General features: G+C 47.7%; 1 protein-coding gene across 1 annotated transcript; it reads left to right on the top strand.

Moving 5' to 3' along the window:
* Window positions 1-479: 479 nt before the first annotated feature.
* Window positions 480-17,697, top strand: HDC (histidine decarboxylase; the record flags this gene model as incomplete). The annotated part of the gene is made up of 11 exons (XM_080931114.1): window positions 480-644; window positions 4,009-4,122; window positions 4,982-5,104; window positions 7,406-7,540; window positions 7,782-7,925; window positions 8,873-8,939; window positions 10,069-10,231; window positions 10,314-10,404; window positions 13,945-14,043; window positions 16,692-16,793; window positions 16,945-17,697. The coding sequence occupies 11 exons, from the start codon at window positions 480-482 to the stop codon at window positions 17,695-17,697; spliced, it is 1,956 nt and encodes a 651-aa protein (XP_080787240.1).
* Between the last annotated feature and the right edge of the window lie 1,332 nt (window positions 17,698-19,029).

The raw sequence follows: 19,029 nt of genomic DNA, 5'->3' as shown, positions 1-19,029 counted from the left end.
AGCTGGGTATGACAGCTTTCATCTCTGCTGACAAAGAACTTAGTACATGTGTGTGAGTGTGTAAGAGTATGTGTGTGTGTGTGAATATGTAACAAGTTTGGGCTACAGAAAAAAAACAACCAACAGGTCTCTGCTGTGAGACTTTAAGGTAAAGAACCAATAATTATTCTGTCTCTGAGAAGAAAACGGCGGGAGAGCAGACATACAGGCAGGCCAGGGAGAAGGAAAGATTGGTTTCAATTGGTGCGAACGCTTCTCATGCTTTGCAGATTTCCTTCCCCCTTTGCTCATCTGGTCTCTCACCCATTCTTTCCCTTGTCACTTACACCCATGCTCTCAAGGACGGGTTGGGGTTCAGGTCTACCCTACCCACGAATCTAGCTCCTTTCACCAGATCTTTTGATCTGGGCTCAAGACGGCCAGGCATGGACAGGCCAAGGAAATGTGACCGGCCTTTCTGCTTCTGTTCAGGGAAGGAGATGGTGGATTATATCTGCCAGTACCTGAGCACTGTGCGGGAGAGGCAGGTGACTCCAAATGTGAAGCCTGGATACCTGCTAGCTCAGCTACCTACGAGTGCTCCCGAGGAACCCGACAGCTGGGATAGCATCTTTGGGGACATCGAACGAGTCATCATGCCTGGGGTGAGATATTGCAACTGCAGGGGTGACTCCAGACCCCAGGGCACACAGGACAGGATATATCCTGAGAGACCCTTGTTTGAGTCAGTGTGGCAGGGCAATACACCCCTTGTCTCCTGACACCTCAGCCCATCTTCTGGAAGTAGTAGCCAGCACTGACCGCGGTTCTGGTGGGGAGGAGTTGAGGCCAGACGTGTGACCAGCCAGTGAGACAGATGGAGACGTGAAGACTTGTTTTAAGAAAAGGGTCAGCTGTGGAGCCAGTAAGGAGAGCAGAGACCAGAATGGATGGAAGGCAACAGGGAAGGAAAGTCCTCAGGAGCACCCTGGCTGCCAGGTCGGAAGGCCTAGGCGGCTGTGTGCCCCGCAGCCACTCGGTCCTCTGAATCATTCTTACCAGGGAGGGCTGGTGATTGAGTTGTTTCTTGGGGGGCGGGAAAGAGCTTTTCTGGAATTACTAATATGTCCCAGGAGGAGAGAGCAGCCTGAGGTGACAGTGGCTTGAGCAGGGAGCAAATGGAAGCTGGCTGATGTGTGAGACTTGAGCTGGAACTCACTGCTGTGGGCTATGAGGACATCTCTCATCAGCAGGCATGAGTAGTTCTGCCGGGGTGACCCTGATAACATCATCCCGGTTCCCCTCCCTACCCTACACAGATGATTCACTAGCCCATAATGAGCTGTTCCATTTAATCCTCCTAGTGATCCATTTGACAGACCAGGAAACTGAGGTCCCAAGAAGTTGGTTATTTTGCCCCAAGTCCTGGGTGGCAGATTCAGATTTCATCCTGAGCCATCTAACATGGGAGGCTTTGTTTTCTCCCCATCCCTACTTGGATACCTCTATGGAAAGTGACTAGGCCACCCCAAACTGGGCCTGGCCCTGGCAACACTCATCCCATAAACCCACTGTTGACTTGAGGTTTGCTCCCTCCAGTCTCCCAAAGGCTTTGGACATGTCTACAAGCTAGGATGAGAAAATGCTCAGACTCAGAACAGGGCAAGTTTGCCGTGTAGTCTGTTCCACAGGCAGCTTTGGAAACTGTCAGCATGAGCACAGTTTTATGCTTGGTCCTCAATAAGATTATCTTCCATTCTGTGACGCCATTGCAGCAGGGACTGGCTGTAATCAGAGTGGGAAAGAGAGCAACTAACTGTTAGTACCGATGATTCAGGAAGGGGTCACAACCGTTTTCTCTCCAGTGGGTGAGGCCACGGAAACTCATTTCTGGACTTAGAGGTCTGTTTGCTTTGATAAGGGCCCTTTTGGCTTATCAAGTCTGATTATTTTACAAGAACTGATAACTGCATCTTGATAAGGCCCAGATGAGGGTGGGGGTGGGGAGCCCTTCCCTTGATTCCAAATATGGTCACTATGCACAGTGAGAATGAGGGTCCAATCTTCCATCTCAGGCCCCGCTGGCCTCCTAAAAGTCAGCCCGGAAGCAGTTGGCCCTTTGCATTCTTATTAAAAATGAATTTTTTTTTTAATTCCCTAGACACCGGGAAGAAAAATGTTTCATTTTGTTTAATTCCAAGTTTGGCCAGAAAGTGAGAGTAGAAGAGCAAGTAAGCAAGCAGGCAGACAGGCAGGCAGGCAGGCAAGCTTAGTGGGGAGAGGACCTTGCTGGCAAGCCTTAAGAACCTAGTTCAATCCCTGGGACCACGTGATGGAAGGAAAGCACTGACTCCCTTAGGTGCACAGACACATAGAAACACAGACACACAGACACATAGACACATACAGAATTAGAAATAGGAGGTAATAAAAATTTGAAAGAAAGAATATAAGAGACTGAGAGAAGCAAGAGAGACCCAGTGAGGGAAGGCAGGTTATAACCGTCGGTTTGGGTGGAGTATGGAGTGGGTAGCTTTGGGACCTAGATACCATTTGGAACTGTGAGATGCTACCGCTCTCTCTGCTACAACCATTTATCTCTCATCAGTAGAACAGGGATGAGGCTTGGACCTCACGGGGATCCTGTGAAATTAAGAAATGACAAGGTATGGAAGGTGGGAGATATTGGAACCCCCTCTGGCCTCCTGATTGTTGAGAACTGCAGGAAGAGGTTCGCTGACTGAGAGTCAGGTCTGCATATGTGGTGTGTCTATTACCTAGGGGTTAGGTTAGTTCCCGGTTAAAATTACCACCTTGCAAATGGCCAGTTTCTTGCTTGTGTTCATACACTTAACAGTCCTAGGATTTATTTTATGACGGGGAGGTCCAGGAGTGGTTTCTGGTTTTATAAAGGTCTGAAGTGAATACCCATTTTGAGACTACCTTTAAGAAAAATTAAAAATGGATCTCAAAGTTGACAGAGGAAGACATGGAGCTTTGGAGCTTAAGTTCCCAAACATCACAGTGAGTCAGTGAGGAGCTGACTGAGCCCAAGAGTAGTGGTGGATCCTGTGTCCTTGGGCTTCCCTCCAACTTCCCTGCATCCATTGTGTGAAACCACAGTAGTGTAGTACTGTTCCAGCTACAAAGGTGGCCAATATTTGCTCTCACAGAACATAACAGATGCACTTAGATGCTCTCTAGAGAGTTGTCAGTAGGGGAAACTTTCAGAGTCTTGTTCAGGCCCAGGGATCAATGTGGGCTCTAGGAACTGAAGAAAGACCCATGAAGAAAAATTCTAAGAATTTACAGGTTTTGGAGGGCCATGTCTTTATGAGAAGTCAGAAGACACATCTTTGCTCAGAGTCAAAGGCAGGCAAAAGCGGGATAGCCCGGTGAGAAGGGTCCTCACAGAACAGGTGAATGGCTGAGTGTGGGTGGTCCCTCCACAGCTCCTTCCTGAACCTCTGAGTATGGGCTCGGGCTTAGCCTAGAGTTTGCCTCCTGTATTCCTGGGCTAGTATCTCCTCTCCATCCTCACCTGAAGCCTAGGGAAGCTTAGGATGTCTAACTGACTCGCAGTAGGAGCTTTCTTCCCAGGGACCTCAGTGATCCAATAATAATAAATAATAAACAATAAGACAATAGCAGCTTTGGCAAGGGCAGAGAGGAAACACCAGTTTGCCCTTCAGACCTTACAGTTTCTGTTTCCTTTTCATTTCTGGCAGGAAGTCAGTGTGGGGCTAGTGTGAGAGTCCCACATCCGTGTTACGGTCATTTTTTTCTAGTTCCTTCTTGATGTGGACAAATGTCCTCTACTGATGAGCTAGCTCAGTGCAGGATACATGGAGAGGAAAAACAATAAGGAAGGCCTTACTCTTATGGAGTGTATTACATGTGTCTGAAAAGTGTCTTCTCCATTTCTGCAGTTGTTTCTTTTTGCCCAGAGGATCTCTAGAGAAAGAGAGGGCTCTCTGGACATGCCACCTGGTCCCAACTATGTGTGTGCTGTGTGTGCTCTGTCTCTAGGTAGTACACTGGCAGAGCCCTCACATGCACGCCTACTATCCAGCTCTTACCTCTTGGCCATCCCTGCTGGGAGATATGCTGGCTGACGCCATTAACTGCTTAGGATTCACGTGGGTGAGTAGAAATGTCTCTAACCACTGATAACCTGGGGACATAGCAGGGAGAACCGTTTCAGGGCAGAGGATGTATTCTGTTCTTTATCTCTGAAGGGGTGTGTATCTAATTATTCAGTTAATAATGTAGTATTAATTGAGAATAAAAACCACTAAATGTTATAATGCTGTATTATCGAAACTTGGTTTTTATATATGTTATCTCATGGAATCCCGTAGAATCACGAGTACTGGCCCCATTTTACAGATGAGGAAATTGAGGTTTAAGGGATTTATCTTCCTAAACTCACAGAGTTTATATAGACTTTGATGAGATTTGAACAGAGATTTGGTTGTTTCTACAGTTTGTGACCTTAATGGGGCACTTTGACGTTACGGCTTCCCCTGGACTCTTGTCTCTGAAGAGTTAGAGATATGCCCTGGGGTTTTCCTTAAGCTCTGCTCAGCTCTGAGTGGTGCCAGAAGCCTCATGGAATGTCCTTATCTCTTAATCTTGAAATTTAGCAGTGAGTGGGAGGCTGAGGAAGGTCTGACTTCAGCCGTTACTTGAGGGAGAACACAGAAACTTCTTAGTAAACACTTTCTTTTGGTCTTTAGAATATCAGCTGGGTGTTTTAGGGACTTGGAGAGCCAAATCCAACCCATTCATTTCTGAGTTGTTTCTCCAACCTCATTGAGGGCAGCATGGATCCAAAGTCCCCATCCCTTCCCTTTTGGACAGAGGGGTAGCATGGTATGAATGCTTGTATCCTGGACCCCTCCTCTGCAGAAATTCTCATTGCCACTGAGATAGAGATCTAGGCATTCCTGGGGCTGGTGGGAGCCTCTCAGTGCGAATGAAAGCCCTTTCCTTCTTTCAGGCTTCTAGCCCAGCTTGCACAGAGCTGGAGATGAGCGTCATGGACTGGCTGGCAAAGATGCTGGGGCTCCCGGAATACTTCCTACACCACCATCCTGGCAGCCAGGGGGGAGGTGTCTTGCAGGTACCGGTGATGATGACATTCTATCTCACACAGGGCCGGGATGGACATAGAAAGCAAAGGCAAATCCTTCCCCATGGTTCTCCCGTCCTTCACAGAGTGTCTTTACACCACCCCGCCGCCACTGTCACCACCACCACATCCTGCCCAGGTGTAGCCATCACCTCTGCCACCACACCCTCCTTCAGCTGCCAGTTCACACACACCTCTGTCTTCACCACGTTCCCCTAGTCCAAATAGATGCACTGAATGTCTGATGACTGGGGGCCCAGTTGTCTTTGCTTCAGGTTTCAGAGTTTACAGTTCGACAAGTCTCCTCTGTTGTCTCATTACACCTTGTAGAAAGAGGAGGGGTGGGGATGGTAAGAAACAGCCAGTTATGGGAAGAGCCAGTTACGGGAAGGGCTTCATTGCTCATACCCTCTGACTCCGTCATGTTATCTCTCTCCAAATACTTCTGTTTTTCAAATAGAAACAGCTCAGGGCATAGCTCCGTGAGCCCCTCCATAGACCCAGTGCTTTGGTAGGATGCTCTTGTCTCTGTGGGCTCTTGATATCTGAGGGCGTGGTTTGGAAAACTTGAGAGTCCCCGAATTCTTGAATTCTATCATAGTGCATACGTGACCTGGTTTTATAATCTATAAAAACAGATAATGATATTTCCCGAAAAGTAGATGGCAGGATAAGATAAATAAAAATTGAACGCCATCCCCACTCTGACTGTAAGATTCAATCCGATCCCTGTGAGGAAGGCAAGCTTGTACACGTTGTGACTTCCTGTGAGCAGAACTTGGGATACAGTTGAAAAAAACATGCAGTATCTATTGTTTACAATCTTGCTTCGCTTTTTCTCTTTGTTATCCTTTGAGTCAGGGGCTCTTCCTGTAGCCCAGGCTAGCCTGGAATTTACTAGGTAGTCCAGGTTAACCCCCAACTCACGGCAATCCTCTATCATCTTTCTGTGTACTGGGGTTACAGGTGTCTGCCACCACACCTGGCTGGTGATTTTGCTCACCATTTGATCTTCTCAAGACCCCCGTAGGTCCTCAGAACCATCTCAGTGACCTTAAGATCTTGATGAAGCTCATAGAACTTAAATAACAGCTGCTAGGTGGGGAAAGAGGATTCTAACTCAGGAGTGTCTGAATACAAGTCACACTTCCCCCTTCGTTCATTGGCCATGTGAGTTTGAGCTATTCTACATCCCTCTGAACATCATTCCTTATCTGTAGTGATGAGACAGCCACCTCACAGGTGTTTGAGGATCGAGCGGGACAGGCAGTGTTCTGAAACTATGGATTGTGGTCCAGAGAGGAGATGAGATTATTACTTATCTGTCTTCCTTGTTATTAAGTCATGTAGTGCCCACCTGGCTTTCTAGCAGATTCTGTCAGCTTAGTTCACCTGACTATTTCAGGAAGTAAGCCTGTGTGAGTAGAGAGAAGTCTGAGATTCCTGAGACACTGATGACATGTCTTCCAGGACCCCACCATTGTGTCTGGAGAAAAATCTCATTCTACCTCGTCTTGTGGGTGCTTTTCATGTGGTAGATAGAAATGAGTCTCCAGAGGGACAGATAGCCCAAGTTGATAAGAGTCACTGAATCCAAAACCAGACCTGAATCACTAGCCACTTGCACAAGCCAGAGCTCTCTCTAGAGTGGTCTTGTAGGCTCCAACTCTATTTCATCCCGGAAAACCCCGAGATCTCTCCTCCTCTCTTGTCTTCGCCCTCCCCATCTTTTCCTCTTTCATTCTGTTTGTGCTGGGGATCAAACACAGGGAAGAACGTGGGCCTAACCGGAGCTCTACTAATGAGATGTACTTCTGGCCCCATGTGTGTGTTTTCTTGTCAATAATTTTTACATGGTAAGCAATCATAGCCACAAGAAATGGGAAATGCTCTTGCTTGCTTCTGGAACATTCCTTTTCTTGTTTCTGTAGTTGCTCTGAGAGGGGTGGGCATTGGTGAAAGCTTACTTTCAGAATGAGAATAGGTATGTGAGTCAGGGAAAGAAGGAGGCCCTTGGGGAAGGAGTGCCCCACTCCCTTACTAATAGTGACCACACACAGGGAGACTCACACACAGATACACATACAGACACACACAAACATACATACACAGCCACTTGCATACAGACACATATAAGCATACATACACTGGCACACACAGTCACACATAGCCACACACAAACACACACATACACACACCAAGACACACAGATGTACACTCCATTCATAGGTCCTAACCCAGGGAGCAGGACCTAGAGAGGCTGACACAGTTGGTAACCCCTCTCCACTACAGAGCACTGTCAGCGAATCCACTTTGATTGCCCTGCTGGCAGCACGGAAGCACAAGATCCTAGAAATGAAAGCGTGTGAGCCCGACGCTGATGAGTCCTCTCTGAACGCTCGTCTTGTTGCCTATGCCTCTGACCAGGTAAGTTGCTTGACAGAGAGGCCACACCCTCATGTCAGGGCTCGGCTTTAGGAGTCTTAGTACTTGTGTAATTCCCATCTATACCCGTGAATCCTGGGTTTCGGGGAAGTTTGAGCCTGGGTGTTGATTTCAGAAACCATAATGAATGCCAGTTTCAAACATGGGTATTCGACTCCTTCAGCCTTGGTCTTTGGCCGTCCCTGGTTATGCCCATGCTGACTGTTTTCCTTGGTCCATGTAGGCTCACTCTTCCGTGGAGAAGGCTGGTTTGATTTCCCTTGTGAAGATCAGATTTCTTCCTGTGGACGACGACTTCTCACTCCGAGGAGAAGTTCTCCAGAAAGCCATTGAGGAAGACAAGCAGCAGGGCTTGATGCCTGTGTTTGTAAGTTAGAACGCATCTTTAATTCAGTGTGCTAGGACTTGGGTGTTAGCAACCAAGGGGTTTTGACAGAATCCTGGTAAGCAATGTGCTGCAAATAGAAGCAAAAAAAAAAAAAACCCTTAAATTTAGGGTTTTTACCAACTATGAGGTGTCTGTCCTTCCTTCCTTCCTTCTTTCTTTCTTTCTTTCTTTCTTTCTTTCTTTCTTTCTTTCTTTCTTTCTTTCTTTCCTTCCTTCTTTCCTTCCTTCCTTCCTTCCTTTCTTCCTTCCTTCTTCCTTCCTCCCATTCTCTTCTCCTCTCTCTCTCTCTCTCTCTCTCTCTCTCTCTCTCTCTCTCTCTCTCTCTCTCTCTCTCCCCTCTCTTCCTACCTCCAGCCCCTTGAGACAGGATATCTCTATGTAGCCAGGGCTATCCCAGAACTCACATTGTAGATCAGGCTGAACTTTGCCTCCTGACTGTGTCACCACTTTTGGTTGGAGGTGTTATTGCTTGTTATGTTTGGAATAAAATTTATGGGTTGTAGCCAGTGCCAAAAAGAAATGGAGAATATCCAATTGCATGTATGCAGCCAGAGTATGTATTGTTTTTTGAAGCTTCCTTCCGTTCTCTCCTTCTCTCTTTCTTGCCCCCCCCCCTTTTTTTTTCTTTTTTGAGATTGGGTCTCACTATGAAGGCCTGAACTCTGAACTCACAGAGACCCATCTGCCTCTGCCTCTTGAGTTCTGGGATTAAATAAAGATGGGCACCACCATACCTGGTGAAACTTTCATGTTAAGTGTACATGTGTATGGAATAGATTTCTGTGTAAAGTAGATTTCTTAGTGCAAGTTGTGATAAGCTAACGTGTAGGGTACACACTGTCCTGGGTGATGTGTCTCAGATGCAGATGATATCAGTTTTCGTTCAGGCAGTAAACTTCGTTCACGTGAACCTTCATTTCCTCTAGGTCTGTGCAACATTAGGGACCACCGGAGTCTGTGCGTTTGACAGGCTGTCAGAGCTGGGGCCCATCTGTAAGTATCTATCCTTTCTGCTTAGGAAGATAAGGGATAACACTTGAAATGTTTGCTAGGACAAGAACCTGGAACCGGCTTCACCAAACTGTTTTCTTTGGTCAATCTGGTGGTGAGGGAAGAAGGGAAAATGCCAAAGGTCATGAGAGTTAGTCTCTGGCAGCACAGGTCATTGGGCTTTTCCTAGTGGCGAGATAAAAGCCAGCAATTTCATATTTTGCATTATACCAGAAATCCTGTATTTATTTTGCATGCTGTCCTTGGAAGCATTATTCAGCTCTCCACTGCTGAGTAACAAATACCTTAGATGATGAAATTGTAAAGAGAAACGCTTTCTTTTGGCTCACAGTGTTGCAAGTGTCCAGTCTATAATCAATTGACTCTGTCACCTTTGGCCCCCCGAGGCGCCAATGTGGGTGTATGTACCACATCACAAGCCAGGGAAGGAGAGAGGAGGACAGACCAGGGTCCTGCCACCAATTCAAACTACACCCCAGAGACCTTCCAATAGGCTCCACCTTCTAAGACCCCCTTCCCCCAGTATGGCCGCCCTGTGGAACAATCTTTTAACACAGGAGCCTTTTGGGGACATGGAACATCTGAGCTACAGACAACCTTAAGCTTCCACATCCCCTCACTTAGGATGTTGCAATCTAGTCAAAGCAGGCTGTATTGAAGACAGAGTGAGTGATACTCAGTGAAATATCCTTTTCTGCTTCTGGAGAGGAAAGGGCCAGATCAAGGGAAATCACAGGATGGATAAGACACCCATATGTAATTCCCCCGTGAAAAGCCCACCAAGGACAGACATCCCTCTAAGTGCTGTGTTAGACGCACTGATGTTGCTTTCCAGGCTGTAGAGCAGTTGGGTTTTGTGCTAGGATGTTCCAGGTTGAGGCCAAGGATGCAATGGTGGGAGAAGACCTATTAGGAGGCAACACTGCCTGCCTCAGTTTCACCTCCTTACACAAACACCCTGTCGCCTCGTCTCCACAACCCTTGCTGACTCATTTTCTAGATCTTCTCTCTGCAGCCTGCCATGGTGTTGGATAGGCGAGCAATGCCTTTGGCTGGCTGGTAGTAGCTCTTTTCATGTCTCCCCCTTAGCAGATGACATTTGCTTTCTCAGGTGCCAGAGAGGGACTGTGGCTCCACGTCGACGCTGCTTACGCTGGCACAGCCTTTCTGTGCCCTGAGCTCCGGGTGTTCCTGGAGGGCATTGAGTATGCCGACTCCTTCACCTTTAACCCTTCCAAGTGGATGATGGTACACTTTGACTGTACCGGCTTCTGGTGAGTTGAGCTCTCCACACGTGGGGATGCCTTGCTTCCTTAGAGAGACCTCAGCCACTAAGACCCACTTGAAAACCCACAGGGTCAAGGACAAGTACAAACTGCAGCAGACCTTCAGTGTGAACCCCATCTACCTCAGACACGCCAACTCGGGTGTAGCCACAGACTTCATGGTGAGTTTCCAGGAGGGGGAAGCCTGTGGCTTCTAAGGTAGGGACTGCTGACTGACCCCTGAGGTTTTGCATGGCTTCTGCCTTCAGGAGAAGCTCGTTATGGGTCCGTCACATAATTTTCCGTCGGATGATCTTGATTTCAAGTTGTGCACAAGCACACGGAATGAAATCCAGAAAATGGTAAAAAAAAAAAAAAAAAAAAATTCGAGGAAAATCATGATTCCTGAGTCTTTTTGGCTTGTTTTCTTCCCAGAAGTGTTCTCTCTCCCACAGGTAGATCAGCTAGCTTCTTTTATCATCTTTGGAGATCTATCCTTTATCTATCCATCTGTCTGTCCATCGGTTGGTCTGTCTGTCTGTCTGTCTGCCTGTCTATCTCTTACTGTCCAGCAGGAGAGCGTGCATGATTTCCTCAGGTGAGGAAAAGGCTCTTGATTTAATCGCTCTCATAGCACTCTCCTGACACAGGCCATGCAGGAGCTCGGTGGGAGGCTGAGATGCTGGCGCCCTCTGCCAAGCTCTGGATGCCTCCGGCCTTCTAGGCTATACATCTCAACTCCTTAGGCGTAGGGTCTCAGCTCAGCATGTACAACGTCCTAGGAAAGCAGGCTCTTCATATTTGCTCTTCAGTTTGAGGATGAGGCCTTTTGGTGAGATTGGGATGTACATGGCGAGTGAAAGGTTTGAAAGACAAACTCAGTGAGCATGGTTGGAATTCTATGCATCCCTGGCCATCTGGGAACATGGCTACTGAATGTTCCTAGGAACATGACTTCAGGGGCTCCTGAGGTTTTGACGGGACCACGCACGTCAATCACTTAGCACAGAATCTGGGTGGCAACTGCACAACGAATAGTATACACCGATGTCAGAAATGTCTTCATTTAAGCTTCAGAGGCTTTGCTATTGCAACGTGGCCAAGCACAGCGCCAAGGCCAGACTGCCTGTGCTTGGAGCCATGCTTCCCCTCTGAAGGGCCTGACTGGTCCTAGTCAAGCAGCTTGGGTCTGTGAAAGGAGACAGAAACAGTTCTGCATTCTAAGCCCGCTGTGAGAATCAGATGAATTAACACAATGACACAAGGACAGTGTAGCCTGGCAAAGTGCCCTTTCCTTTCATTTAGTTCTATAACCAGGCGGTTATTCCTTGATTAAACTGATGATTGTCCCATGAAGACAATTTCTGGAGTTGCAGATAGTAAACTTACAGTGTTGGGGTGGCGGGGGACCTCTACAGGAGAATAAAGATGACCTCTGTGCCCTTTCCCATGGATATTAAAAAATTTTTAAATTAAAAAAAAACCAATTAAATTCTACAACTGCTATAAGATTCTGAGAGTTTAGTTGGACTCGGAAATTCTGATCCTGGCTCCACCTCCCAAATTCTGGGATCACGGGGTATGCCATAGGTGACCAGTTTACACACTGCTGGGGTCTCCCACGTGCTAGCACTCTACCCACTGAGCCCCGCTGTGCCCTTAAATCTCTGTTGTTATGCTTGTGATCCTAGTGTCCCCTGGGAGTGTGTCTCAAAGTAGACTCATGACTCAGTTAAGCCCTCACGTGGTCTGAGAACCATTAATGATGTTTTCTAAGAAACCGCTGGATCTCTGGGAATGTCATTCTTTGCTGCTTCCACCATGGCACCACTGTGGAATCTAGTGGATTTAATATCCAGGTATAGGAAGACACTTTTAGAGCAACGAGGTTGCTCTCTTTATTATGATACCAGAGTCCTTGTAGCTGCTTCAAGCTTCTTTGCACCAAAGGGGCTACAGTTTGAGTAGAAGCCTGGCCCTGCTCTAAGAGCATCTGGAAGCATTGCAGTGTCCCATTAGCTTAGGGCAAGAGCCTCTGGAATTAGGATTGGGGCAGTTCTGTTGTCAGTGAAGCTTCCCTCCACTCCATTCTAGACCTCTCCAATGGCAGAGAACGGCAGGGAGATCCAGAAAGCCTTGAGGAGACACAGAGGATGCTCGGAGACTTCTGCAGTTGAGAAAGTTCCATGCCGGGCTTTATGAGCTCTAACAGCAGACTTTGGCTAAGGCAGTCTCTGGGTCCACATGGTTTTAGCAGTGAGAAGAGGAACAGGAATGGAGACTGAGTAGAGATCAGAGAAGAGCACAGCGGAGATGCTCCCTGCCCCTCTCTAGTAATTTTCTGATCCAACCAGGTGGTCAGTTTACTATAATCATCTAGAAACCGGTACATTTTATGGGGAGCTCTAAGCACCCACTCATCCTGCTGAACATCTTAGGACAAGGATAGAGCAGGCTGCAGCGGAGATTTTGTCCTTTCCCGAGGTTTTCATGCCCTCTGCTGGCTGGCAGAAGTCCTACCCTCCCTCCCTCTCTTCCTCCCTCTCACCCCCCCCCCCCTCAGGGTCTTTCCTTGTAGTCTTGGCTGTCTGGAATTCTACATGTAGACCAGGCTGGCCTTGAACTCAGCAGGTCTGCTGCTTCAGTCTCTCCAGGGCTGGGATTAAGGAGTCAGCCACCAAGTCTGAGAGTTTAGTGCCAGGAAACACATTGTCCTTGATACTGGAGTAATATGTCAGCCGTGTCTGGCCTGGGAAAGGACAGTAAAGCAATAAAGATGGAACATCAGTAAAGCTTTGGCAACTCCACGGAGAGAGGCAGATGGATGTTCAAAAGATGGATGTTTTTAGAGAGCAGAAATTGTGGCAGAGGCTTTCTGACATCTGGGGGAGAGCTTGGGAGGAGCCACGTTGCCTGTTGGAACAACTGTAAATGTCCCCCAAATCATTGGCTCTGTCTTCAGACCTGAGCACTTGGACTGGGAAGTTTCAGATCTGTGGTAACTGCAGCTTTGAACTTTAAGCTCCGTTGACTTTGGTACCAGGACAGGTATCAGTCTCAGACTGAGGCGAGGGTTCCTACGCAGTCTGAAAGCTTGGCTTCCATCCCAGGCTACAGGAATCTCACAGGTGAAAGCCAAAGCCAGTAGGTGGCAGCATGGGTAACTAAGGACCAACCATCCTTACTTCGTGATTCGTAGCTACCTGTTTATCAACAGCCTTTCTCTGAGGTTTTGCCTCTGTTGTCCCTGAGTTGCTTTTCTGGGAAGCACCTTTTATTCTGTGCTATCGATGAGCAAGTGAGGTAACACAGGGTAAGGAGCTGGGCAGAGCTGAAGGGAAATCCAGGGCCCCATTGTGGAAGCTCTTAGTCACCTTACTTTAAGTCACTATCCATGCTGAGAAGAACAGACATAGAACTTAAATTTTTGCTAGTCAAGGAACTTGCCTCGAGTTTCTAGGCTAGGAAGAAATACTTAAAAATAGCAGTTTACGCGAGATCACTCTCCGTTCAGGGTCACAGGCTTAGAGCCACTGTCTCTCTGTATCTGTGCAGCACTGACCAGATAAGCTTGTCTTGGTTTGCTCCTTAGCAACAGCTTTGGGAGTCATGGCGACACCAGGGGATCCCAGGAGTGCTGGGCAGGCAACGGATAATGCTAAGAGTGCCCAAGGGAATGGGCCGTTGTTTCTAACCACGAGCTCTGTGTTATTTGTTTCCAGCATTGGCAGATCCCCTTGAGCCGGCGCTTTCGCTCCATTAAGCTCTGGTTTGTGATTCGGTCCTTCGGGGTGAAGAATCTTCAAGCCCATGTCAGACGCGTACGTAGTGTGAGAGCCATGGAATTGAGCCCACGATGCTTTGCGTTTTCATGGGAAAGAAGACTTGCCCGGGTTTTACAAATTGGCCCAGGGGATCCTTGGTGTCTGGTTCAGGTGGCAGGGCGCGCTGAGGGGCTTCTGATTGGTTATCTAGAGGAGCGCTGAGCGCCGCGTAATCCCAGGGGGCCTGTCTGTGATTCGTAGTTCACACTGTTTATCTTCTAAACTGTCAACACCGAGGGCAACTTCCTCTGTGCTTCTGGCATCCCTTGTTCTACCGATTCCCTGAGAGTCTCACCTTTCCCGTTGTTGTCTTTGAGTACTGAGTACTCAAAAGCCTAGTTTGCAGAAAGAGAAAGTGAAAGTAGGTCAAAGAGCGGTGTGTATGGTCAAAGTAGGGCCACGGCTAACCTTTTCAAAAAGGAGTGGTTCCCTGGTGAATGGTGTATCAACATGGCACACCTGCTCTTATCCCTTCTAGGTGGGGTCTGTGGTGAACACACTACCTGTATAGTGTTCTCCTCTCCCCCGGCCTCTGCTCTGTCTCATACGCAGCTTGCCTCATAGGAGGGAAGAGAATGGGGCAGGAGGAGAACGTCTTATTAGCCAGGAGACCTACTTTCTGTCACCCAAGCCTCGGGAGAATCATCCTCCCTTGGATTTTAGAAAGCGAGGATGCTGAAGAAGGTGGGCTTAGAGGGGGCCACACCTGAGATGCCATAGAGGGACATGTGACTGGGATGTGGAGAATTTTGACAGGGCAGGTGGTGAAAATGGGCCTGGAAGAAAGGAGTTACAGGGGAGAATCATAATCAGGTTAGAAATGAGGCTTGAACTCATAAAGAGCTGGAAAAAGTTAGCGTGCTTTTCCTGGACTAGGCCTGGACTTGCACATGCAGAACTTCTTAGGGATCAAGTGGGGACCGTTAGCTCCACTGGCACAGGGTTCGCTCCCCATGCACAAAGCCGCTGTTCGACCCCCTAGTATTGCTTAAGTCTCTCCTGGCAGTGCAGGCTGGTAGTTCCACAGTGGGGAGGTGGAGGCAGAAGGATTAATGGTATAGGGTCATCCTTGGCTACGTAGTAAGTTTGAGCCAGACTGGGATACATGCCAGAAAGCCTTTCTCAAAGAAAAGAAGAGAAAAGGTTCATGAGGCAGCAGTAAGTGCTTATAGGGTGTAGAGAGGGAAAGTGGATCAGATAGAGGTTGGTTCAAACAGCACCATCACCTCATGGTCAAGCACAACAGCGGAAGCTCTTGTCTTCCTCTAAAATGGAACATCAGGTGGGAGTTCCAGCCCATAAAAAACAATCACTTAGCAGGGGCTGGAGAGATGGTTCAGTGGTTATGAGCACTAGTTGCTCTTGCAGAGGTCCCGAGTTCAATTCCCAGAAACCACATCTGTAATGGACTCCAATGCCCTTTTCTGGCATGCAAGTATACACACAGACAAAGTACTTACGTACATTAAATAGATCTTTACAAAAAGTCACTTAGCAAAGAGTGTATGAGAGTCTCATACTGGAGTCTCTAGCTTTATCATGTGCCTGTCACTAGAACCCCGCCCCCAGGTCTCATTATGTAGTTCTTGCCAGTCTGGAACTCAGTATGTAGACCAGACTGGCCTTGGAAAAACACACACACACACACACACACACACACACACACACACACATACACACACACACACACACACACACACAGAGAGAGAGAGAGAGAGAGAGAGAGAGAGAGAGAGAGAGAGATCCACCCCCTCCTCCCAGCATAAGCACTGCCATTAAAGACTGCTAAATACCACCATTCCTGGCAACCTTGAACTTCTAATGCTCTTCCTGTTGAAACCTCCTCATGCCTGACTTTATTCAGTGGTTGGTTGAGCTCAGAATTTTGTGCAAGGTGTGGTGCTCTCGAACTGAGCCACAGCCTCGTCCTTTATTCAAAAACTCTACATAAAAGATCTTATAAACTTTATAAGAGAACAGTATGCTTTGAAATCTTTAATGTTTTTCATGATAAATATATACACCGCATTGATAAAAGCCCGTGTTTTAGTATATAATGTGGTGTGACATTACCTATATCCAGTATCAAGTGAGTATTGCAATTTCCACAACATTTCACCATCTCAAGAAGAAACTCTGAACCTATTCACTAGACACAAGGGTCTTCCATGGAGCTGGTAGTGGTGCTACATAAAATACAGGCTCCCTGTGAAGGAAGGACCTTTGAGCCATGGAGTGTGATGAGCTGGGTGAGGCGAGGGAAGTCAGTCGATATTTTTGAGGCAGAGTTATGGCTCAGCCTTGGGCCCTTGCTGGCTCCTTTGGCCGATGGGGAAGCTGAGAAGCCAGAACAGGAGGCTGTTTGCTGAGTTAGAGAGCACTTGACTTTTGAGTTCTGGGGCTAAGTTGAAAGAGGACTTTGAGACACAAGGTCTCCGAGTGGGTGTGATGTGAAAGAAGGTGAGACAGTAGAGGTTTACCAGCTTGAATATAAGCCAGATCAAATGGGGAAGACAAGCAGGCAGAAGCCACACAGGTCTCAGGATTCATCCATGTCTCTGGTCTAAAGCTGTTGGACGGTAGCAAAGTGGATGCAATCTGGTTTGGGTTATCAACTACACTTTTCTTTCTGTTGACAATTCCAGGGTACAGCATTGGCTAAATACTTTGAATCTCTGGTGAGAAACGACCCTCTTTTCGAAATTCCTGCTAAGAGGCACCTTGGTTTGGTGGTTTTTCGTCTAAAGGTAATGTGCTCTTGCATGGCTTCCTGAGAAGGAAGCTTCTATTCCCGAGTTGAGGGGGGCATTGAGTCTCTCAGACCAGTAAATGCTGGGCTTCATGGGGTGCTTACGAGCAGCATGATATGAAACCTAATTCCTTTTGTTCTTCATATAGGGTCCCAATTGTCTCACAGAAAGTGTGTTAAAGGAAATAGCCAAAGCTGGCCAGCTCTTCCTCATCCCAGCTACTATCCAGGACAAGCTGATCATCCGTTTCACTGTGACATCCCAGTTTACCACCAAGGATGACATCCTGAGAGATTGGAACCTCATCCAAGAGGCTGCTAACCTTGTCCTGAGCCAACACTGCACTTCCCAGCCGAGTCCTCGGGCCAAGAACCTCATCCCGGAGGTTCCAGAGACCAGAGGCTCCAGCGACCTGTCCAATGGCGTATCCCTGGAGTCGGTCAATGAGGGAAGAGATGACCCAGCACCGGTCCGGAAGATCTTCCAGCTGCCAGGAGACAGCCTGGCGAGCTGGGAAGACGGCTGTGATCTGGAAACGACGCTGGATACCTTTGATGATTGCTTCTTAGAAGAGGCTCCTGACACCACCAAGCGTAAGCTGTCGTCCTTCCTGTTCAGTTACTTGTCGGTACAGAACAAGAAGAAGACAATTCGGTCCCTCAGCTGCAACAATGTTCCTCTGAGTGCCCAGAAGTCATTTCCCGCAGATGCTTCAGTGAAGAATGGGGGCTCCTTCCGGGCCAGAATATTTTCCGGGATCCCAGAAGAAATGATGATGATGAAGAAAGGTGCCTTCAAAAGGCTGATCAAGTTCTACAGCGTCCCCAGCTTTCCTGAATGCAACACCCAGTGCGCCGCTACCTTCCGGCTGCCCTGCTGCCCTCTGCAGGCCATAGTGTAGACGGCAGTTTTCAGTCGGAATGCGAGGGAGTCTGGCAACCCTTGAAATTGTGTGCGGTTTGTGTGCTTATTGTGTGTGTGTGCATCTTGAGGGAAGCAAGCCCATAATTTTGATCATAGCCTCACAGGAGGTACGTGACCCACAACAGATTGGAAGTTGGGCAGTTTAGGCTGGCATGCTCCAGAGGGTTGCAGGGGCTTGTGTGACAGAAGGGGCCAAGAGGGTGCTGTCCTGTTAAGCTTGTAATGTGAAAAAACAACCCTAGAAATAAAATTGTGCTCAGATCTAAAATTAAGCTTAGTTTGTCTTAATTGACAGCCAAAGCATCGGTGACGAGGCAGGTAACATGTTGGAAGGGGCTGCGTCTTGCTTTTCAGAAGGTTGAAGATGAAAAACAATAAAAGATTTATTTAATGCATATAACACTACAGCTGTTTTCAGACAACACCAGAATAGGTGCATTCGATCCTATTATAGATGGTTGTGAGCCACCATGTGGTTGCTGGGAACTGAACTCAGGAACACAGACTCAGCCAGGGCTCTTAACCGCTAAGCCATCTCTCCTAAAGATTTTAATTTAATTCTGAGTAATGGGGGATCCGTTGGAAGTAAGCAAGGAAAGAAGCTTGTTCTGTTGTTTGGCCCAGAACTCACTCTGTAGACTAGGCTGGCCTCAGACTCCTCAGTGCTGGAATTAAAGGCATGTGCCAATGACTTAAGCAGGCTCATAAGAACAAAACAAAACAAAACTAAACAACAACAAAGCCCACTGATGCCTGGGCTGGATACACACTTGTAGAAGACCAGAGTTCAGTTCCCAGTACCCATGTCAGGAGGTTTACAATTGCCTGTAACTCAAGCTCCAGGGGACCAGATACCCCTGGCTTCCTCAGGCACATGAACTCACATACACAGAACAGACACAGACACACAGAACACACGCACACACACAATTAAAAGTGAAATAAATCTTAAAAGAAGACAGATACCTCCCTTTCATTCCCCCAAATACTGAGTTAGTTGTTATGGGGGTGGCCCTGGGCTTTGGGGGATAATGCTAATACACAGCAGTTTGGGAGATCTCTGTTAAACTCATCAGATTCTAAAAGGGTTAACGTGGTGATTTCATGGCACAGGCGGTTGGGAAGTACTGTGTTGAACCAGGACTTCTCAGATTTAAGCCTGTGTATGAATCAGTGGGAAGCCATGTTAAAACTTGTCACTGGGCCCATTCCCACGACTTTGACTCTGGGTCTGGTGGATGGGAGGTTGGGCAAGGCTTTACATTGAGAAACTCCCAGGTGATGCTGCCGCTCTCGGTTCAGAAATACC

Source organism: Micromys minutus, assembly GCF_963924665.1.
Source record: "Micromys minutus genome assembly, chromosome: 17".
Classification (NCBI taxonomy): domain Eukaryota; kingdom Metazoa; phylum Chordata; class Mammalia; order Rodentia; family Muridae; genus Micromys; species Micromys minutus.
Note: the sequence above shows the minus strand (reverse complement) of the source record. Positions and strands in the feature narration are given on the sequence as shown.